We start from the raw sequence: 22472 nt of genomic DNA, 5'->3' as shown, positions 1-22472 counted from the left end.
GCACAAAGTATATGTGGAAATTCATATCTACAATCTATATACAACGTTTCACTATATCTTCATGCCCATGTTCATTGTCGCTTGAACTAATTATATGATATACTCCTCTACCTGATCTCCTTAACGAGATCATTCAACAATCCACTGACCAATCCTACACCCTCTTTCACCATTTCTTTATCCTTCTCTTTCACTCTAACCAATATCCTCGAATTGAATCTATCCGGATGGTAATTCCTTATCGCTTCTCTGATGGTCTTCCTGATATCTACTTTCCCATCTTCAGCTAAATCTTCCGCATTCGCATGAATGAACGTCCGTATATTCTCCAGCGACAGATGGTCGATTGTGATATGTGATGAATGGGTGGGTCGATAGATAGGCCAAGGAATATCGTTGAATGACATATCAATCTGAACCACATCTGCGTCCTTTTCAGCCAGATTCTTCCATCTTTCTCTCCATCTAGTTCTCTCATTCTGACGTTTCTTTTCTTCATCCTCTCCCTTTTGCTTCTTCAGCCTCTTTATTCTCTTCTGTTCTTCCCTCTGAGCTTTTTCCCTTTCGGTCTCTTTCAATCTTTCCTTCTCTTCTTTCTCTTTTCGTTTCCTCTCGGCAGCTTCAATCTCTGAACGATGTTTGAGTCGATACATCCCTTCTCTCACCCAGGTGGAATATTCATCTTCAGTCATCCGTCCAAGTGGAGGGGCAGGTCCACCATTCATCGTAACTTCATCTACAGCTCTTCTTCCATTCCTACTAGAACTTGGTCCTGGATCACCTCGTAATCCCAAACCAGCTGCCTCCCTGAATCTTCTAGGTATATGTATATCTTCAAGACCTTGACTAAATCCTGCAAATCCCCAACTCGGTCCAAAAGGATCTTCGACGTTCAAACTACCTGCCATCCAATTGATCTTATCTTCCCATTCTCTCTTTTCTACTTCCTCTCTGGCTCTTCGCCCATATCCACCCATCCATTCTCCTTGTCCTGCTTCTTCTTCTTGTGTTTCCTGATAAGTTCTCTTGGTTTGATTACGAGGTGGTGAGATTGATTCAACCGATCTATCACGTCTGGGAGGTGAAACTGCATATCCATTCGCACGTGATATACGCTGTGATTCACGGCTGAGACGTTGTTGCTCTTTACGATAGATTCGATCAGCTTTTTCAGCTTTGGTTTCTTTCCTATATTAACATCAACCGTCAGACTCATCAGCACCCTCTCTCAGGTTGAAATGGCGCTCACTTACATTCGGATTTTACTCGCTTTGATGTCTTTGTAATCGCCTGATCTGTCTGATTCAGGCATGTTGCCTAGATGTACGCTCAGCGAGCTTTTGATGCTTGTTTTCAAGTATGGATGAAATACGACAACAAGAGAGGGAATGAGAATGATCAACAGTTGAAGTCAGACTGACGTTATGTGTTGTGGGAGTGGGTGGCAAATATGGGATTGACACGTGGCACAGTGGCGGAGAGAGTTGTAACGACAAGTGTAACTTATATGGATGAGGAGGTCAACACTGCTCCGTTATATCACAACTTCCTGCGATATTCTAGCGCCCTTAGCATATAGGTATATTCCATCATGAAGTGTCTCTCTCGCATACAGGTACAATAATCGGAAAAGATATCTATCAATCCTCAACGGTACCATTCCTCGTCAAGATCACACTATCTGCCACTTTGTTCCTTATATACTCTACCTGATTCTGCAATTCAGGTTTCATAGCGACAATCCCATCAAGAAGGTTATACATACACCTTTTACTTGCCTGACTTGATATATGATCACGATCATCCCTTCGAACGTTCATGTACGCTAGGGTATTGACCATCTGAGCCAATTGGGTATAAGTCGTCTGATCTTTTTGTGGTTTGGAACGATCGATTCTACTCGATGAACTCTTGGGAAGGAGTGGGAAGTACACAATATCTCTTTCTTCTATAGGCTCTCTGGCAAAGTGGGAAAAAAACACTTGGTTCTTCTGTGAACGTTCGCTCTCCTCTGGCCTTGGTATAATCCATATATGGATAAATAAAATTACGGATATTAGTATCGCAGACTTTGTTAACAATACTTTCAACCTGGTTAACCAAAGTGATCTTAGATGGATTGCAATCGACCGGAACATTTATCGCCAACTCGTATAACCCTTTCAATTTGACTTCAGGTATAGGAGGCCATTTATCTAATGTTCCAGAGTACAAACCATCGATTATCGTTTGGAAATGCTTTAGATCAGTATGATGTCTGTCTTGGTCGTAAGTGGCTAAAATCGATTTCTTCCCTCCCCAACGACCTCGACCGATATCTTTCATTCTGGGATCTTTGGATGATCGCAAGGAGAAGAAGGTATCGGAAAATGTCTGTAATAGAATCCGGTCGTTTTCATTCAGACCAAGTACATTTGGCTTGGTCGGGTCATTCAGCTCCGACATCTCGGTTGTAGCTTTAAGATCTTCCTCAGTCTCATCATCGACATGTCGTGCGGACGAAGGTGCGTATTCTGATGATGTGTCTTTTACCTCTATGTCACCCATTGTATCTCCGTCTTCGGTCTCAAGCTGAATCGCAAAATGATCAAGGTATGCGTCCCCTTCGAGATCTGCCCTATAATCAGGAAACGAGAAGGAATCGATCATGTTACCCTCTGGATCTGAACGTGTGGCAAAATGTGTTAGATATGCAGTGCCTTCAAGGTCAGGTTGTGATCCAGGTACAGACGAAGCTCTATGTTCGGTGTTGGCCCACCTGAGATTTGAGTTCGGACGTATCGGATGGGTATCAAGATGATCTCTTCCTTCAAAATTATTTCCCACCATTTCGGAGAACGGTGAATTGCTATTGCTTCCCATGCCTCGGTGAAAACGATCAGTCCTGAAGTTCCACGCCGGCAGAGTTGGGTCAGGGGGTGCAGCGAAAGTGGGTGGAAAGTTCTGCGGGTATGCTTGATGTGATACATTTCCTAGGGTCTCCTGGAGCTGATGCCATCTCCTCTGAGAAGGATCTTCATAAGTGTCTTGAAATTGATTTGAGGACATTCTCTGGTGGTGTGTAAAGTCTGTACGGTGGTAAATTTTGATTCCTAAAGCTCAAAATAAAGATCCTGTGTAGCAGTAGATATACGATCGTTTTCCATGAATGCGCATTGAATATCACAGGCCAGAGGTCTCATAGCAAGTACAGTGTATCCAATACATACCACAGTACTCCCCCAGAGTACATTCTCTGATAGAAAGGATAAACGCATATCCCTTCATGTACTGAAGCGACTCCCCAGACGATAAAGGACTGAAAATCGAAACACGACCGTTGACTCTCTTGCTTCGCTGGTCCGCCTCACACATTAGGTCACGTACTTTAGGTTGACGAGGACTGTACAGTAAGACCTCAGGATCATGGAACAGTCAGGTTGTTAACAAGATTTGTGCATGCGCATTTTTTGCCTTGCCTACAGCAATACAATTTCTTATTCCATTGATACAGAATTCTACAATAGTCACGCTGTCTTAATAGGTGGATTCGTATGGAAGAAGGGATTCTAGGAGAGTTTAGAGGAAGAACATGTAATGAGGGTTTTTGTCGCCCAATGAGGGATCATTAGGTGCTCCAGCAGCGATGGCTTCCCTCTTTTTCTTGTTAAGATATCGACAATAGAATGACTATTTCCAGGGGACCCGGTGTCAGTCCCCATTAACAAAGCCAATGCTACAACTCACCTGCAAAATAACCCCGACCATTGCCATCAGAGTCATTCCGATATCAAAGTGAAGACCCTGCAGATAACGGGGTTTGGTTTGGGCGGTGAATATGAACCCGATACACGCTCCGGAGCTGTCTGTCATTCAAAGCAAATTGTCAGTGCGCCCGCTCAGTCAGCAAGCGAGAGAGTGGAGGATGACTCACTGCCGACTAAACAAACGAAACCTATACTGAAAGCCCGTTTGTAGTGTCCAGCCATGTTATCCGCTACCCACATATTGTGTATTGCGGTACTTGTGTATAAACCGATTGCGGCTATGAACACCCCCGCATACCTCACTCCGACCTGAGGCGCAACGGCCAAAATGATATAACCGATCAGACACGTCGATAGAGCGAAGACCAGGAAGGGTGACCGGATCTTCTTCCTATCTGACATGGTGCCGCATATGGCGAATGATATACCGGCGATGACATACACTATAGACATGGTCAGTGGATATCTAGACGGTATAATAGGGCTGAGGGCTTACCTGGAACCGTGAGCAGTTGAGCAGTGACCGTGGAAGTGAAACCCAGACCAGCGACGAGGGTTGGCATAAAGGTAGCTGATGCTCCCAATTAGTGTACATGCATAGCACCATCTTGACAGGAGATGTCAACTCACTCAAGGAGTACAGAGTGCAATCAATACCGAAATGAGTAACAGCGCTGCAAGAGACAAGTTTGATCAGGACACTCTTTAGAGAGGAAGTCCGGTATTGGTAGCTCACTGCACGTATACCCTTGGATCCTTGAACGATGCCAAAATTGCTTTGTGACTGAACTTCTCATCGGGATCATAGATATGCCTGTTCCTCTCCAAACGCACTTTCATGGCGGCTTTCTCCCGTTCGTTCAGCCACCGAGCTTCCGCAATCGAGTTGGGAATTTGCCACCAAGCAACAGGTGCAAGACAGAAGGAGATCAAGCCTTCGACGATATACCTACATCACACTGCCGTCAGTCTCACACATCAAGAGATTGGCGAGGTCGGCTCACATCCATTGCCAACCGTGAAGACCACCCGCAGTAAGTTGACTCAAGCCATAAGCCAACAGACCACCTGACTCAATGATTAGCAAGAGTAGGTTGACTACCGAGGGATACGCTTACCGAAAGCTCCGGAAAGAGCTGAAGCGACGAACACTACCGTGATTCTAGTCATATACTCGTGTCGTTGATATGTCATGGTGAGGTATACGTTGATGCAAGGGATCACACCAGCCTCCAGAGCACCCAAAAGAACTCTAATGGCTGCAAGATGCCCGAAGTTTTTGGCGAAAGCGGTTCCAACAGTCAAGGCTGACCAACATATGGTAGTCCCAGTCACTATACATGTCCGAGGTGATATCAGCCCTCCTTTCCCTAATTGAATGGACGCATGTCACTCACAGACGTTCCTTGGACCGATCATCTTCAGCGATACAGCCCCTAAAATCCTGTCAGCGCTCTGACACTGAACGGGTAGGCTGCTCAAAGCTTACATATAGGCTCGAAGATGACATAAGTAGCGTATACCAGAGACACGGCCGCACCGTACTCATTACCCTTGAGTCCAAGATCGGTGCTGAACCCAGTCAGATTGGCATTCCCGATGTTCGATCGATCTGTCGCGTCGAGCCCGCCATCATCAGTACAAATCGATATGCCTTCTGTGCTTCCGCAGACCCACCTAGAAAGGACATCATATACAACGCCTAAGACCCGACAATGGATGTCAGTTCTGATCATCAACGGCAATGTTCGGATGAGTGAGCTCACAGCGAATACAATGATCAGGTTCCTGTCTATCTTCCTTATGGCGGATTTCTCGCCTTCATAGTCGACCTCGGGAATAATATCATCGATAGACACTTCCGCAACATTCGTCAAAGTCGTGTTCTTTTCGGAGTCGATTGCATTGATCTTGTCTTCGGTAGACATGTTGGCGGTTGCACTTGAACTATGTTCTCTTCTGCCAACTGCGATGTTGATTGGAGTTTCACAAGTTCTTCAGGAGGCAAGGTATACCGCACTATTTATACTGACAAAGCTCTAAGCGCAGATTGGACATCGAGCTGTACACAGATAAGGACTTGCGGCACACAGGCATATCGCACCTGGACCACAGTGGTCGGTCAATGTTTATTCGGCATTCCGGCACAGAATTACGGTGAATTATGTCGACTGCTCGGTACGGAATGCAGAATAGATGATCAAGCTAGGGGCAACTCGGCTTCGCACTGAGCCACAAGCTCCAAATAGCCGTTTGTGCCTGTGAATATAGCTGCCTCGATTTTAATTTACGTTATATCGCACTTCTCCGAAAAGCACGTCCATGGGAAAGATAAGGAATATGGTCGTGTTCAAGTTCGACCCGAAATGCCTAGATATCGCTTGAATACTTTTGGTGCTCCATCACAACAAAATCGACGATTGAGCTGTTATGAGTCACAGCAGCCAGAACTCGCCGCACGAGCAGGCTGTCGGTACCAAGAGGAAGCGCACGTCCCGCGCATGTGATTACTGCCGTTCTCACCGGATCAGGTGAGTTGCTCTGCTTATGGGCTTTGGTTCAGCCAAGTGTAGATTTGATCAGGTCTAAATCATGCTTTATCCTCAGATGTGATCGATATGGGGGAGATGAGTCCACATGCATACACTGTAGAACGTATGGTCTGGTCTGCGAGAGTGTCGCTCCTGCTCCAAGAGTGAGCTCTATCCCTTCCGCGCTGTTCACCGTTTCTGATGCAAGTGGGGATAGTCTCACAGAAGTCGTGTAGCTTTGCATGCTCGATGTAGTGCAGATCATGTGGAGAGTCAAGGCTTAGAGCCGGGTTATGCTGGTATGTCATCTACATCAGCTTTTCTCTACGCTCACTCCTATCCTGGCAGGCCCTACGAGCATCTTCCACTTGGTGGGGAGCGTGAATAGGAGAGACTCTGTAGAGGAGGTCAGGAATTATGACGAAGCCAATGACATATTCCGAAACGCTTTGAACTCGAACAGAGAGCAAGCATCTGAGGGTGTTCTTTATGGTCGGTATGATTTGGCACATAGGGGATGGAAGGCTCAGAATGCCAGCGCCTTGTTGAAATTGGATCTACTGTCAGAGCAGCTAAGTCTCATCGCAGGCAAAGAGACCATTCTGGATGACTGTGAGTAAGGCTAATACCGAAAGATCCAGATGAAAGGGATGCTGAATGAGTTCCCTATAGTGCTCTTGATCTGTATCACAAAGGTTCTACCGGTATTCCCTGTGGTGACCGTTTCCGAGTGGTGAGCAACCCTTTGATTTGTCAGGCTACGGGAGTCTGATGTTGGAAATCGAATCAACCGATCAGTGTTGGCCGAGACAAGCCGTCCGACATCTTCTGGCAGTACTACACCATGAAGGAAAATGACTCTACTCCTCACTCTCCGCTACCCAAGATTGTGAGACTAGTACAATATGGTCTAGCTTCTATGTCTCGATCAGTACCTACGCCAATTCGACAAAGCATTGTCAAGGCTGTTCGAGAAGAGCTCGATGCGACTTTACAAACATCAAAGCAGGCATCGTTGTCGACAGTTCAACTCCTGATCACCCTGTCCATGTCCTTAGAACTTCATGATGATGATCCAACCGAGAACAGGAGTCTCCTCTGGCAAAGAACGGGCTCAGGAATAAGGGGCGCATTCGATATGGTGAGAAGCGTTTTGTGATTCATCGAACAGCTATCTGATGACAATCAAATGCCCAGGGTCTTCATCGAAACGTCTCCAACAACATGATACCTTGCGGGCAAGTACATAGGAGGAGAAGAGTTTGGGGTAGCTGTGTTGTTGCGGACAGGTGGTACAGCAGTTCCCCCTGTTATCATCAAGGCTATGCTGAGACGCCATGCAGGCTTGCTTTACAGTATGGCCAACCTTTGACGATTGACCTGGACTATTGCGATGCTCCATTGCCATTTTGGTGGCCGGACCATGTTCCCGACCTGGACGATGTCACGGCTATCCCAGTCTTGCATAAAGTCGCCCCATCATTCAGATTTCTTACTGAGCTGACATCGCTAAGTATTTTCTTGGGACGAGCTTGTGAGTGAGACAAGCGATTAGACAAGTGTCAACATAGAGCTAAAAAAAACTGTGTAGACTCTCTCTCGAGTAGTACACTCCTCCTGGCGAAATCACAAGACCTGATGTTCTATAACCTGCAGAACGATATGGAGGCCTGGAAAGCTCAGATACCTGTTGTATGGAATTACAGCCCCTTGCTGGAGATTCCAGCCATGCAAAATCTATTGCAGCTCTTTCTGGTGGCCGTGGAGGTGCGTGGAGTCCCCCAAAACCAATCTGCTGACGTCTGCTTCGCTCCAGTACACTTTTCTCAGGCCCTTCTTTCCTAACGATATCTCCGGGCTACCTGCTCATATAACTTTCCGGCCTACACACGGTAGCATTGATCGTCTGGTGGAAAGAGCCATCAACTCGCTTTTTTGGCTTGCGAGCGAAGAGGGCGCTTTCTACCTGGATGTATGGTCTATGACAGTATATCCCGCCTGTAAGTGTGAATGCTTTCAATCGGACTGACCGTTGTCTTCTACCCTCTACTTCTATACACCCATCAGACATGATCTGTTTATCTTCCCCATTCCGAGTCACTCTCCATGACCGCTGACAAACAATGTAGTCTTGTGTATGGTCGTGGTAACCAGTGGTCTCGTGCAAAGAACAGATGTCATCATCGCTTCAGCTTTATTGGCGGGTTCTGAAGCTATCAGTTCTTGGTCAGAAGTGGAAGGTCCAGGTGGCAAGTGGGCAAGCAGACAACAGGTGCTTCAAGCTATCAGACTCCTTCAGCCTGCTGAAAATACATGATAACCAGTTTTATGCGAACGTCTATGCAAACTCATCACATTGAACACAGTGCATGACCAATGACAATCCTCCGCACTTGCTGTGGACCAGTGAATCTGTTGTCCCTGGGGCGGCACTAGGCAGCCAAATGGTTCCCATGATTCGGGACCAATGGAGGTTCTACACATGATGCTATGTCAGGAACGACTGCATGACACTACCATTTACAACTAAGGAGTGTACATGAATTAGACAGGAATGACCACAGGGATGCCGAACAGATCTCTTTGATACATGAGCTTGCCATTGACTTCAAGGGTTTTCATTTCCTTCTTCAAGTTTGGCTCTGGCAAAGTCGCTATTTGAATCTCCCTCCACTCCCTCATTGTAGGGACCTGTGAGAGGTTTCCGGATTAGCTTCACAAGACCAACGTTGAGATGAGCAGCAAGGAAGACCAACGTACAGGCATACCGTTGTCCATGAGCGTTTTGAAACCCCTATAAACACCTTGCTCGTTGATGCAGCCCTCCCTCTGCAGGAGTGGTGATTCTGTGCGCAAAAAGAGGCGTAAGCTGAGGTAGCAGATATTCTCAGTCAGAATAGACCGCTTACCCATAGCTGGAGATACCCTGAGGCTTCCTTCGGCGGCGTTGAAGAGCACTAAGGATAGTCTCTGCTCGTGAGCTTGGTCTGAAGGGGGTTGATATACGCGATGTCTTGTAGCTTTAAAGTGACCACCAGAGATAACTACGGGATAATCGGGTCAGTACAACACGATATCTGAGCTATGTTCCTTTGAGATTAAGCATATGAGACTAACTCTCGAGAGTCTCCCCCAGATTGACCACCAATGAACCGGGATTGTAGCCCACGTATCTCCATTTTTCGTCATTGCCGTAGATCTGCAGACAGCTGATAGGTACGGAGAAGAGCAAAGTGGTTGTTCCGTAATCGCTGCAGGACCGCCCTTGCGATCAGTACTTGCGTTCTCTTGACAAACATCCAAGTGTTGCACTCACTGATGTCCGTTCATTCTCAGGCCTCCTCCAAGCTTCTTTGTGTCTTCCTGAAGCGGATGGAACAGTGCGTGACGGAGGTACCCTTCCCCCACTGGACCTTTCTGAGACTGAACCTTGTTCCAGAGGAAGTCATCGTCGAGCTCCAGGACTTTTGAGAGCAGTCTGAGAAGTCGCCTATTGACGGACTGAGTCAAGAACTCGCAAAAGGCGATGATCTCGTCGATGAATGGGTGAATGCAGGTAGGGATATTGTTGATGTCGCTGAATTGCTCATGATAGAAATTGAAATGCTCAATACCATCAACAGCTCCCTTTTCTCTCTGTAGTGGCAGCCGTGACGCATGAATCAGCAATCCGAACGACTATATATATCCAGTCAGCCAGAATTACAAACCCACCTTCCATCCGAAACCAGGCTTATATCCGGCAAACAGCCCAGTGGCTGGGTCCCACAGAAGCCGCTCCTTGTCTTCCTCTGATATATTTCGATGAAGATACTGGGCGATGGCGAACTGACGATGAAGCTATATGGAGCGACCCGCATTAGTCTGGTCCAGCTCGGATCTCGATGCGAAAAAAGCGGACGCCGCTCACCTGCTCGATTGTTACACCATAATTTACCAGGTATAGAAACCCGTCTTCCTTGATGGCTCGTTTGGTGGTTGCTACCAGGTCTGCGACGACGGAGGGATCCGACGAGTCTAGAAGGCTTAGGTCGATTGTGGTGAGTTTGGCAAAGTCGTGAACCTCTTTGGTAGCCGGTGGTGCTTGCCATTCGGGTACGAAAGGTTTACCGTCTGAGGAAGGCGGTTGAAAGGTGGACTGGATCTCGGACATGTTGTTAGCTTACCGGCTGTTACGCTGATGATATTCGAGCTGAATTCATTCCCAAAAGTTCAAATGCCCCATATATATATGTGAATCTGAATGGTAAGAATAGCGCTGGGCATGCCGAAAAGCCGAACTTCTGGAACGCATGAGATACTTTGCGAATAATTGTGTCTTGTTATCTCTATCGTTCATGTATTCCGAGGTGCCGATCGAGAGCTAACTGACGCTGTAGGTTATCGAAGAAATGCGGTGATCGGGCATATCCTACGAAATCTTCTAGCGTTCCGAAGTGCCGAGTTGAGTTTGCACTCACGCCCATCTTGTCTCATCGAGTCTCTGTAGTTTCCAGCAGCACTATACATGCATCGCGAGATGTCACGTTCATGCGAGTCTCTCCCAAAATCCTCAGCTTTTCGAGCTCACTCGTCGTGTCGTTCCTCAACGTCTCATCATCGCCTGGCTGCTTCCACCCACTCATAAGCTCATCATGTCGGCGATACAGACAGTCAGCTCCGCAAGCTTTCCCTTGAAGCCTCATAATTGTGAGTCGAAACGCAACTTGCTGTCCCATTTGTGTACCTGATTATGCTCGTTATCTGCAGCACCCGCAGTAGTCGTGACTTCTCCCGGATTGATTTTCTGCAGTGGACAAGTCGGCAAATCTGCTGATATAAAGGAAGCTACGGTGAGTTACATACTACGAGGCCAAGGTGGTATGGCTCATATAACACACTGTGATCAGTTTCAATCCCTCACTAATTTGAAAGATGTACTTGAACTTGGTGGCTCGTCACTTTCGAAAATCGTGAAGATTAATAGTGAGTTTCATGAGATGAAACAAAGTAGTGAATGTTTATCATCTCCCAATCTATAGTCTTCATTCTCGATTTGGACAACTTCGATGGTGAGTTGGCACCGTGATACTACCCTCACTCGCTGCCCGAGGCTGATAAGGGCGCTCAATGACGCAGCGATGAACGAGGCATTTGTCTCGGTAAGTTATTCTATTGATTTGCGTTATGCAAGCTGATACACAAGTCACGTCAGTTTCTTCCCGATCCCAAGCCATCGAGAACCTGCATTCAGGCCGCACGCTTGCCCAGTGATGCCACCATCGAGATTGAGTGCATAGCACAGGTGTAACGCCGCGAAGCAACAGGACCTATTTTTGAAGGCAAAAACGCCTCAACGAAATTTGTTGTTCTTTTACATACATTGATCAAATTATCCCATCTTCCATTGTCCTCCTATCATCTGCTCGCCAATTTAGGCCGTCTCCTATATGATCAGGGCCGTCTACTGAGGTCTTCAGTCAGATCATTGTAACAAAACGAACGAATGCAAAATACAGTATCTCGCGTGCATATTGATATATAACCCTTCCGCAATTTGTCACTTTTTCAACTCAACTCAATGTAATCCCATGATACCTTCGAACAGTCCAGTTTCACCTCCATCGTGATTTCTGATCCCATCATCATCTCCTCCTTCTCCAACTCCATCGTCATTCTTACCTGACCAAGGGGTATTCCAACCTTCTATCTCATCCACATCCAGTAGCATTCCACTATCATCGGCGCAAGCAGTAAATAACGTTGGACTCTGTATGTCCATCTCGATGTTGTACAGTGCGTTTGACGTACCCTGTGTACGAGTCGTGGCTGTAGGTGAGGGAGCTCTTGAGGTTGAGGTGGACATCAAGGTCCTCAGAGATGGTTTGCGAATTTTGCTTGAAAGTGCGAAAAATGTATATGCACCTGTTCCAGGCCCCATAGGAAGAGGAGAGCTGATCATCGGTTGCGTGTTAACCCGTAGGTTGGTAGTATTCGTAATAGTTTCATTAGTACTTCGAGTGGAAGTATTATTCGGTAAAGGTAATATCGAAGATACCGATGTTGATACTGATCTAGGAGGATTTTGTTCTTCACCTTCACTTTCTTCCCTGACTCCACTCAACCCACTCCTGTTATCATTAGCATTAGCATTGGCATTGGCATTCTTACCCGCCGAAGCAAAATCAAAATCAAATTGTTTAATGGGGCTAACAGCTCTGGAGAACGGATCATCTTTCCCACCTACTAAGGAAAATGGAAACACTCCGACAGGAATTTTAGGATACAATGGACTTGTCTTTCCTTTCTCGCTGCCATTCTCTTCTTCCAGTGTTACACCATTCGTATTTAATGGTAAACGTTGACCGTCAACCCACTGGGATTGTTGAGGTAGAGATAGTGCATTGGATATGGCCGTTACGAGATTACTCGACGCAGTGGGTGTAGGTTTAGGGAATGGTGGATAGATTATGGATTGAGAATGAGTAGAGGATGGTTGGTGATGTAGTGGATTGGAATTCGATTGTAATCCTGACCCTGATCCTGGTTGAGGAGATTGGTGATTCTCATGAGCAGTATGGGTATGAGGTAGATGAAAGAAATTAGCTCGAGTATGATTGATTTTAGATAAGTGAAATCCTGCTTGGACATCTGAATGATTCGAGACCGTATTTATATTCGTATTCGTATTCGTATCTTGATTTGGGAATTGGTATTGATGATTGTTCGTCTTTGTCTTTGGCGAATCACCATCGCCACCCTCATCTGTGAGAGGATATGGGTATCCCGTAGCTGAGTATTTCGAGGAACGCCTCTTGTATGGACCCCTTCGTGAGTAAGTAAAGACAAAATCAGTATGATTCGTCAGTGTTATGGGTCAATCGAGAGTATAGATCAGAAGCAAGCCAGTGGAAGGTAGTGAGTGGGATAAAGGACAGGACAGAGAAGTTGGGTACAATCTCATCTTCATATATCACAAGCACAGCTGCATTGCTCATGGTTGGCAATACGATTCATCGATCGATGGTAAATTGAGAATGTTACATTCTATCCAAACACTCACCTCTTGATACCTGTTTTCCTAGGTTTACGAGTCGAGTCCACACAATCAGTCAAACCGTACTTCACACATCGTTCGCAAGGTCTATCAAAATCATCATATCACCAATACTCAGTATCAGCAACCTATTTGCATTTGCGATTTGATCAAGGCTTGATCTTCAGATGAACTGACTCACCGGGTATTAGAACATTTCTTACAAGCTTTCTGGCAGTGTGTACACGCGATCCTTACTTGAATCCTCTTCTTCCTACCTCCAGTCCCAGTATCAGCACCAGTGCCAGCATCGCAATTCATATCATGATCTTCAAGTTCATCTTGCTGGACTTGGGTATTGATAGTAGGTGATACCGCCTGATTGGGAAATCCTGCATGGTTCGTAAATGGTGAATCGATATCCATTCCTATCCCTAAATCCATTCCTGATACAGTAATAGGTGGTTGATCCTGGAAACGAGTAGACTGAGGTGAGATGTACTGCAAAGAACTTGTCGTGGGTGGTTGACTGGTGGTGTCATAATACTCTGAAGACGACGGTGTGAGATCCATAGGTAAGACCTATACCAGAATGAATCAAGGTCAATATCCATATGGTTATTCTCTGTTCATGGGAATCACGAAAGTAACTCACATGATGGTTAAATTCTGAGTTTGGAGTCTGATTTTGATTGTGTAGCTGGATCTGATCCTGAGATTGAGCTTGGTTGTGGGTCTGTCCAGGATGAGGATTGTTCTGTTGCTGTAAATGCTGTTGTTGTTGTTGATACTGAGACGGGAAGAACGCTTGAGCAGTTTGTGGCTATATATCAGCAGAGAACACGATATATCAGTATCGGGTCAGCCATCGATAAGAACCAACATAACCCAAAATTTTTCGTTCATCCCAAGTGCACAACAGACAAATGATGCATCGAAGTCTACATCCACAGAATCGAAAAATACTCACAAAATCCCAGATCTCTTGACCCAGATCAGTTGCCGGACTGGCCGTCGGCTGAATAACCATCTTCTTCATGATCGGCGAAGTAGGCATCGACATGGTTCCTCTCTGTTGAACCGTACCCACCGGTAATCCCCTTGATGGTCTCGTTATCAGATTAGGGTTAGGATTCAATCTCGATGACACCTGAGGTAAGTAAGCTGTATCGGAGAAATGACGTTGCATATTCTGAAGGCTCAGTTGGTTGTTCATCTTGTTAGCACGAGACTATAGTATATCAAGTTTGAAGAAATATCGTCGTTGTAATCTGGTTAGTGGTCGATTAATGATGGTAGATAGCAAGGCACTTTCGTTTTTCGTTCGTTCGTTTGTTTGTTTGTTTATCAGTAGATACGCTTAGATAGATGGGGGAGGTCGCCTGACGAGTCGAGGATAGACGACGCCTCTGCGATACGGAGATCGTTGACATGTTAACCTATACTGTCCATGATTCCTCTATGATCAGATGAAAAGGACCTACGTTGAACAGCTTTAATAAGATCAGATCGTATACACCTTCCAATGACCACTATGATCGCAGTCGTATAGCTCAATGTGGGTGGTAATGAGATGGAATTCCGAATACTGTAGATCAGTATGGTGAGATTGTAAATTTACAAAAAATTCCGAATGGGGGGCTTTGAGGATCAACTCCGCTCTGAACTGTCACGACTGGTGTTGAATAAATAGACAGCTGACTTTCATACTGGAATAGCGAAAAGGTATGACAGCCTTCAGCGGGGTTTGTATGTGTATGATGATCCTTTCAATGATCGTTCCTTTGAGATGGGATTCATGAAAGGATTGATAAGTTTTGATACGACGGTCTCGATGCGATACAATCAGTCGAAATCGAGTCAACGCTGATCGAAATCACAGCGTGATATCGGACATTGGACATTGTGATGTCAATGAATGAAAGGACGACTAAGGTAATTTGGAATGGATTGGATCTTATGGGAACGTGATTGATCATTGTTAATCGAATTTCGAATCTGGTAGATATGATATGGGATACATTTTCTTCATCATCGACTCGCTCACGTATAATGAGCGAATGTAATAACAATATACACAATGAACAATCTAAATCATTACAAGATGAGAAGATACCTGTTGTAACATGTTTGAGAGTCAGCAATCCAATTCTCATTCCCTTCGCTCATTACAATTGACGGAACAAAGATGATGTGGTTATCAGATAGTCCGTTGAGAGCAACGGCCCGTCGTACTCGTGATGATATCGTGTGGTGATATCGAGTCGACGGACCCTGGGTCAAGAGGTGCCAATGGGGCAAATGTGCCGCTCTTCATTTATAAGTGTGGGTGTGGATGAGAGGGAGAGGATTGTGGATTATGATATGGTAGAAGGAGGGTCGTGAGGCAGGAATGGGTGAATCAGACACTTACATGTAGCACATCCTGGACGAGAAACGGATTATCTATGACAGTAAAAGTAGAAATACAGATTCAGTAAGAGACGAAAGATGTGAAGAAAGGAAGGGAGAGAGAAACTTCGAAGATAGATGGAAGAATTTCGTGGAGTGGACTTTCGACGGAATCAAATCGGATGGTTTTCCTGTCACGTGATATCTTTGCAATTCCCGGTTACTCACTCCAGCTCGAGTTTGGAAAAAATCACATCCTCACAACCTCCCATCTCTCCTTCTTGGTGAGTTCACGTCTTGTATCTAGCGTACTACAAGACAGCGCGGGAACAATCGAGAGAAGAGGTTCAAGATGATCCACCCTCGCCTCTCCTACCCCTCGAGGATATCTCACATAGCTCTTACGACCCCTCCCCTTCGCTCCATCCTCATTCGAGCACTTCATGCCACTTCGACCTCTCAAGCTGGTGGACCGAGGACAGCTCAACCTGGAAGACCAAGCAGGGGCTCATCCTTCAAACAGTCCACCAACAAGACCTCTTTTGGTGTGAAGCCATCTTTCGGTCAGAAACCAGCGTTCGGCAAGAAACCTTCTTTCGACGGTCAATCCCGATATCCTGCCTTCAGATCGAATGATGCAGGTAAAATACATCCTACTTCGTCAAGGAGACTAGCGTCTTTCGACGAACCTCGTAAACCACATCGGTCATCGAGGCATTCTACCGCGGCAGAGGAAGATGCTTCAGAATCAATACCATCTTCACCACGATTCCCGAAATCGCAACCTTTCCAACCACCTTCTTACCCTTCCACGCCAACTCTCGCAGATCCCACTGCAGCTTCACCCCGACCCTTCGATGCGTTCAATCTGAGTCCCGGATTACTGCAATCTCTTACATCGCAATATGCTGAAGACGGAAAGACTACGCCAATACAAAGTCTCAGTTTCGCAAATATCCTTCCAACTTCGAGTCCAACTTCTAGTCAAGGTCAGAGGGTGATACTGGGTGCTGAGACAGGAAGTGGCAAGACAATGTCTTATCTCGTTCCTCTATTTCAACATCTCAAATCGACAGAACAAGATATCCGAGAATCAGAAGAAGATGCCCAACATCTATATCCTCGATCAATCATATTATCACCCACCCACGAACTTACGAGACAATCCACCCGATTTGCCAAATCCCTCACGCATACCACCAAACTCAGCGTAATGGGATTGAGCAATACCGCTGCGGGAGGTGTTGGTGCTAGGAGAGGTACGGTCGATGTGTTACTGGGTACGGTCGGAAGTGTAAGAAGGATGTTGGGTATAAGGAAAGATCAAGATCAAGATCAGGAAGAGAATGAAAGGGAAGATATAGGTAGTGGATTATGGAAGAAAGAAGAGAGGAACGGTTTGGTGAGGAGCGATAAATTGGAATGGGTGGTGATTGATGAAGCGGATGTGTTATTGGGTAAGTTGGCATGACTATAGACAAGACCGCTTCTGTGATTTGCTATAACTCCAGGCTGACTATGTGTTCTTGATTCACCAGGCTCTGATTTCCTTGACGAGACATTATCTATCCTATCCAAAATCCCTTTATCATCCCAAATCAACCTAATCTTATGTACCGCAACATTACCACCTTCATTGCTCAACCTCCTATCTTCCCACCCTTTATTCTCATCCACCAAATTCACGCATCTCCTCTCACCTGGCCTACACAAGCTACCCACCAAATTGGAGACTCGATTCGTGCCACCGTCCAGGACCGGCAACCGACTAGCAGACGTTGCTCACGAGGTCCGAAGGGTATTCGCTGATGATGCTCTTAAGTCAAGATCAAATCTTCAACTGGAAGGGGAAGGTGACAAGGAGAAAAGCAAAATTATCGTATTCTGCAATTCCGATAAGAAAGTCGAACAACTATCGAAGACACTGGAATCAAAGGGATTACATTGTTTGAATTGGACGAGCGAAAGTCAGTATCGCCAGAGAGGGAGGAATGGTCCGTTAGATTCTTTCTTGATGAAATCTGTTCCACAACAGCCCAGAAGGAAGTTCCAAGAACAACAAGAGCAAGAAGAAGGAACAGAGAAAAAATCGACAAGCAGTACTAAGTCATCTTCATCTTCATCTTCATCCTCATCATCTACACCTAGGATTTTAGTGACTACTTCATTACTTTCTCGAGGTTTAGATTTCTCACCATCCGTCTCGTCAGTATTTTTACTTGATCCACCAAGGGACGTATTGGATTTCGTCCACCGGGCAGGTAGGGCAGGAAGAGCAGGTAGGGAAGGAAGAGTGGTAGTTTTTGGTTTGGGGGATGGAAGTGGGATAGGTAAATCGACGAAAAAGAATGGCAAGGAATTACAAGTCGGGGAAGTATTGGGTAAGACACAGATTAGGAGACAGATGTTGGGTGGGAGAGTGAAAAGAGCGAGATTGTAGATGTAAAGATAGATATCACAGGTGTACTATAATTTTACATGCCCCCATCTATATAGCGATTTCATATCTATTGTATTGTATTATCATATTTGACTAGACAGGCGAAATAGTCTACCAACTTCTCATGAATAACGCCAAACATCATCATTCACTTTGTTAAATGCATACATACAGCAGATGAACATGAAAAACAAAAGTGCGGAGCTGTTCATATCGTGCCATACAATTATCATAGCAACTCAATATCCATCCTTGATTTCCTTAAAGCACTGACGAGTATAAACGCATATTTCAATTTCAAAGACCAAAACCGAAGCCGACATACGCTGCACTTCGGATACAATCATTACTGCGCTGCGCTGCAAATCTCTTTCCACTGATGATGCCGTAAATCCAGAAAATGCTCTCACCGACAAAAACGGGAATCTCGTTAAGTGTTACGTGACCTTCCACGGTAAGCATCAAGCCGGATTAACGTAACCAGAAGGTTTTGGTTACATACCATTTCCCAGTTTATCCATCCGGTTCCGAATGGGTTACGTTACCATAACAAAGATGACGGATGTCGATCATGAGAGTGGCGTTATGAAAATACAAGTATTAAAGATGTTTTATTTATTTGTAGAAATGGATGGTACTCATACAGTATTTGTATTTCATCAATGTAAAAATTTTGGATTTCCGAGGTCTGCCATATCTTGGGTAGATAAGTTGGGAGTCGGGAAGAAGGGGGATCGATCGAGTGAGTAACTTTTATAGGTTCACGATCGGTGAGTATGTAACTCTGAAATGTGGCGAAGGGCTGTGACACAGTATCAGTATCAGTACTTCTCTGTAGACGAAGAGGTCTGGTCAATCTCATGACATGGATCTAGTAACATACGTGGTACATGGTTTCAAATTCCTATCAAATCAAACTATGTGGAAGTGAAATTGTGTATTAAAGCTACAGTACTTATACAGAAACCATATATTATCCTGTCAATTGCGTGTGCAACGTCTCCTGCAATTCGCTCTGTATCAAATTATATGAAGTGATGTATGTAAGAGTTCTATGATCCCACTATCGAGGCATCTTCCATCCAGGTGGTTTACCCACCCACCCTTCCCTCCTTTTGAGTTTCTCCCCTTTGAGACCCAAGATCATCTCCACAACGGTCGATCCAGTATGTCCATCTCTCCTTCTCCATGCACTCAGTGAAGCGCAGTAGGCTCTTCCAGGAGGGAACCACCCACCCCATTGGTCCCAGAAGGAATCTGGCATCTCCCACGCATCGGGATCAAGTGGATTACCAAATATCCTAGCTTCTCTCAAAGTCGATGTGATGAAGTGAGTCAAGTTGAACGTCGAAGGATTGGCCTTGTATATTCTGATGGTGGCTGCTCGAAGGATCGCAATGGGGAATAAGACCAGACGGAAATTGGGATGTAGGGAAGATTGATATTCCAATAACAGTTTGGCATCTTCCGCTGAAAGATCTTTCAACTGCGAGGATCGGAATTGATCTGCGACTTCCGGGGGCGAGATGTTGGATAAAGCTGTTAAGATTATCTGTTGTTGTTCCTTGAACAAGTCAGGTAATAACGGTGGATTATCCAACAAGATAGGTTGAGGTAAGATTGATAAGAGTAATATCCTAGCGGTATAAACGGACGCGTGAGGTATCGAATCCGTCAAAAACCTTTCTTCTCCTCCCTCTCCTTGATTTCCCAGTTGATGAATGGTGTCTAAGCCGATTTCGGTACTTGACCATCCAATAGCTGATGTTCCTTGACTTTCAATAGGGGCGAAGCTGCTCGACCCCCAATCGCCGAGGGGGATAAGGATAGTCTGGTTTTGGGTGATATTTCCCTCTCCATCTCTCTGCCTCTGCTGGTCGTTCGAGAATCCCCATTGGATCGAGGACTCGATTTCAATATGGGATGATCCTCTTCCTCGGTTTTCGGTCTGAAGAATCTCAAAGGGGGGAGTTTGGTTCCATTCAGAGATGGAACTTCCCTCTCCGTCTCCGGCTAAGAATACCCAAACCAACGAGAACCCATCAGCTGAACATGCAATGTTGGCTTGTGGAGTAGAAGCAACATATATCAAGAGATCTTGGTACACGCACTCACCGACAAATCACCTTGCGAGCTCGATCTTCTATTCCAACCTCCTTCCCTGTTCGTCAGCATCTCCAACTGTCTTTTCGATTCGGGTATCGAGGGATGCGTCAATTCGGTGGCTGTTAGGGACGTCGATAGGCTCGGTAAGATATGATCGATGTGTGAAGGTTTTGGCGATACCAGATCGGAAATCCTTATCGAACGAGGTGAGACGTTACCGGTTCCAGAAGACGTCGAGGCTGATATGGGTACGGAATGCCTTTCGGACTGATAAGGTGCTGATGTCGGTCGAGCGGATGTGGGGGAATTCTGTCGGTAAGATTGGATAGGCGGTAAAGTGTGAATGTTCGATTCCGATAATCTGCCTGACATGGGTTGTAGACCTGGTCTGAGAGTCGAGGAGGAGGGTGGTGGTGGTGGATAATCAGCAGCGTAAGGATCCCTCTTACGTTTCTTATCGGATTCGGACAAAGCCGAAGGGTGTGCTTGTACCCATTCGTTCATTTGCAACCCCCATTGTAATTCTGGAGTGGGATAGGGGTTTTCGAATGGAGGACGAGAGAAGGAGGTGGGTCGGGGTAAAGTAAGTCTTGATCCACTTGCCGAAGGTGGGGGATAGCTCATCCTGGCTTCGGGATAACCGGAAGCGGATCCAGATCCAGGTGGGATGGAAGAGGCTGCTCGGGCTAGGGTCGACAGTGGATCGGCAGAAGGTGGACCAGAGGGAGTAGGAAGTGCATGATGAGGTATCGCAACGTGTTGACTGGAAGATGGCGGTGGGGGAGGCGGAAGCTGAGTGGGTTTGCTGAATTCTCGATCTGCCCATATGCGACGTAGAGTCTCGACCTCGGCTGCTAGACCATTTCTGAACAAAGCAGATTCCAGATCGTGTACCCATCCCTGTAGATTGTTCTCCCTCTGTTGGAGATGAGCGAAACTACTCTGTAGGGAGGAATGTTCTGCTCGTGTATTCGTGAGATTCCTTTCGAGTTCAGCTATGTGATTCGCTCGACGTACTACATCGAATCAACAAGAATGAGTCAGCATATGCATGATCAGTCCGGTATGCATGCGATAGAAGGAGAAGAGTGGTATAGATGGATCGAAAGATGGGATCAATGGATGGGTCATTACATTGATGAGGATGTTTAAGATTATGTTACTGTCAATCAGGAACGAGCCTTTTTGTTTCCATCCAAACGATTCATTCAATACTCACAGCGTAGATTCCTCTGTTTCACTCGGTTCTTCTCTCGACGTATCTCCAGCTTATCCTTTTCCACTTTGTCGTCTTCACCTTCTGATTCCGATTCGCTGTATTCCGGATGATTCGTGTTGGACCGAGTGGACGTGATCGAGGCGTTCCTGCTGCCATGATGGTGTGGAGGGGGAGGATGAGGATGACCTATGCTCACGTTCATGTCGATACTGCTGGGAGGGAAACCATAAGGTGGATGTTGTTTCTGTGGTGACTGTGATGTGATGGAGGATGTGATGGGTGTTGCGGGTGATAGTGAAGGGTATGATGATCGATAAGGATGAGGGTGAGGTTGAGGATGCATGATGAATGTTGACTGGTGAGTGGATGATAAATTTGGGCTGGTTTGATTTGATTCCGGTGACTGATCTGATCTGATCTGTTATGCCGATGATAGTCGTTCCTATGTTCCCTGTATATATATATATATATATATTGTAGGCGAGTGGTGGTGATGATATATATGTACAGAAACAGAAAGAATCAAAGTAAAAGTATATATAGATATATATGGTTACTTTGGAATAAAGGTATCGAGTCACTGGGTGACTTCCATCTTCCCGGGATGTTATATATATATGTAGGAAATCAAGGAATGGGTTGATGGTCGATTTGTATTTGTCCGAATGATATGAATATGGATATGGAAGAAGAATACAAATGGACACCAAGCAAAGGAGGAGAGAGGCCAATGCGTCGATATTCTGTTGTGGGTGTCGTAAGTGGTGGTGACAGTCTGTTGTGAGACAAGGGAAAAAGTTTCCCACTATTCCCAATAGAATGGTAGGATCACAGAGCTTGGTAATTCCGATGTCCTAGTAACTGATCTGAACCGAGGTCCGAATGGAGATTGAAAGTGGGGTCGACAAGGCAAGGGGGATGATCTAGAAGGACGAGGACGGATAAACACAGAAGGAGAGGAAGAGGGTGGGGGGAAAGACGAGTCGATGGGATATGATGAGTGATGATGTAAAACAACTAACTC

General features: G+C 45.8%; 9 protein-coding genes across 9 annotated transcripts; 3 read left to right on the top strand and 6 right to left on the bottom strand.

Moving 5' to 3' along the window:
- Positions 1-107: 107 nt before the first annotated feature.
- Positions 108-1312, bottom strand: V865_006392 (uncharacterized protein; the record flags this gene model as incomplete). The annotated part of the gene is made up of 2 exons (XM_066230151.1): positions 108-1188; positions 1254-1312. The coding sequence occupies 2 exons, from the start codon at positions 1310-1312 to the stop codon at positions 108-110; spliced, it is 1140 nt and encodes a 379-aa protein (XP_066086248.1).
- Positions 1313-1896: 584 nt separating this feature from the next.
- V865_006391 (uncharacterized protein) lies at positions 1897-3048 on the bottom strand (the record flags this gene model as incomplete). The annotated part of the gene is made up of 1 exon (XM_066230150.1): positions 1897-3048. One exon carries the CDS (start codon positions 3046-3048, stop codon positions 1897-1899), a length of 1152 nt encoding a protein of 383 aa, XP_066086247.1.
- Positions 3049-3558: 510 nt separating this feature from the next.
- V865_006390 (uncharacterized protein) lies at positions 3559-5674 on the bottom strand (the record flags this gene model as incomplete). Its single annotated transcript, XM_066230149.1, has 12 exons — positions 3559-3669; positions 3727-3845; positions 3914-4189; positions 4243-4317; positions 4377-4420; positions 4483-4695; positions 4751-4814; positions 4865-5080; positions 5144-5182; positions 5236-5358; positions 5424-5448; positions 5513-5674. 12 exons carry the CDS (start codon positions 5672-5674, stop codon positions 3559-3561), a joined length of 1467 nt encoding a protein of 488 aa, XP_066086246.1.
- A 438-nt stretch (positions 5675-6112) lies between these two features.
- On the top strand, positions 6113-8594 carry V865_006389 (uncharacterized protein; the record flags this gene model as incomplete). The annotated part of the gene is made up of 12 exons (XM_066230148.1): positions 6113-6140; positions 6188-6277; positions 6354-6441; positions 6533-6576; positions 6626-6889; positions 6950-7010; positions 7076-7418; positions 7475-7569; positions 7621-7811; positions 7869-8044; positions 8094-8277; positions 8407-8594. The coding sequence occupies 12 exons, from the start codon at positions 6113-6115 to the stop codon at positions 8592-8594; spliced, it is 1752 nt and encodes a 583-aa protein (XP_066086245.1).
- A 227-nt stretch (positions 8595-8821) lies between these two features.
- On the bottom strand, positions 8822-10430 carry V865_006388 (uncharacterized protein; the record flags this gene model as incomplete). The annotated part of the gene is made up of 7 exons (XM_066230147.1): positions 8822-8968; positions 9038-9123; positions 9187-9321; positions 9395-9528; positions 9594-9913; positions 9992-10117; positions 10188-10430. 7 exons carry the CDS (start codon positions 10428-10430, stop codon positions 8822-8824), a joined length of 1191 nt encoding a protein of 396 aa, XP_066086244.1.
- A 481-nt stretch (positions 10431-10911) lies between these two features.
- V865_006387 (uncharacterized protein) lies at positions 10912-11567 on the top strand (the record flags this gene model as incomplete). The annotated part of the gene is made up of 6 exons (XM_066230146.1): positions 10912-10966; positions 11027-11109; positions 11167-11242; positions 11299-11328; positions 11396-11418; positions 11472-11567. 6 exons carry the CDS (start codon positions 10912-10914, stop codon positions 11565-11567), a joined length of 363 nt encoding a protein of 120 aa, XP_066086243.1.
- Positions 11568-11834: 267 nt separating this feature from the next.
- V865_006386 (uncharacterized protein) lies at positions 11835-14508 on the bottom strand (the record flags this gene model as incomplete). The annotated part of the gene is made up of 5 exons (XM_066230145.1): positions 11835-13083; positions 13320-13400; positions 13495-13874; positions 13948-14115; positions 14263-14508. 5 exons carry the CDS (start codon positions 14506-14508, stop codon positions 11835-11837), a joined length of 2124 nt encoding a protein of 707 aa, XP_066086242.1.
- Positions 14509-16035: 1527 nt separating this feature from the next.
- V865_006385 (uncharacterized protein) lies at positions 16036-18123 on the top strand (the record flags this gene model as incomplete). The annotated part of the gene is made up of 2 exons (XM_066230144.1): positions 16036-17140; positions 17222-18123. 2 exons carry the CDS (start codon positions 16036-16038, stop codon positions 18121-18123), a joined length of 2007 nt encoding a protein of 668 aa, XP_066086241.1.
- A 1063-nt stretch (positions 18124-19186) lies between these two features.
- On the bottom strand, positions 19187-21791 carry V865_006384 (uncharacterized protein; the record flags this gene model as incomplete). The annotated part of the gene is made up of 3 exons (XM_066230143.1): positions 19187-20136; positions 20235-21245; positions 21449-21791. The coding sequence occupies 3 exons, from the start codon at positions 21789-21791 to the stop codon at positions 19187-19189; spliced, it is 2304 nt and encodes a 767-aa protein (XP_066086240.1).
- Positions 21792-22472: the final 681 nt, after the last annotated feature.

The sequence above is a fragment of the Kwoniella europaea genome, chromosome 2 (assembly GCF_036810445.1).
Source record: "Kwoniella europaea PYCC6329 chromosome 2, complete sequence".
Classification (NCBI taxonomy): Eukaryota; Fungi; Basidiomycota; class Tremellomycetes; order Tremellales; family Cryptococcaceae; genus Kwoniella; species Kwoniella europaea.
This window is presented reverse-complemented; position numbering and strand designations above follow the sequence as displayed.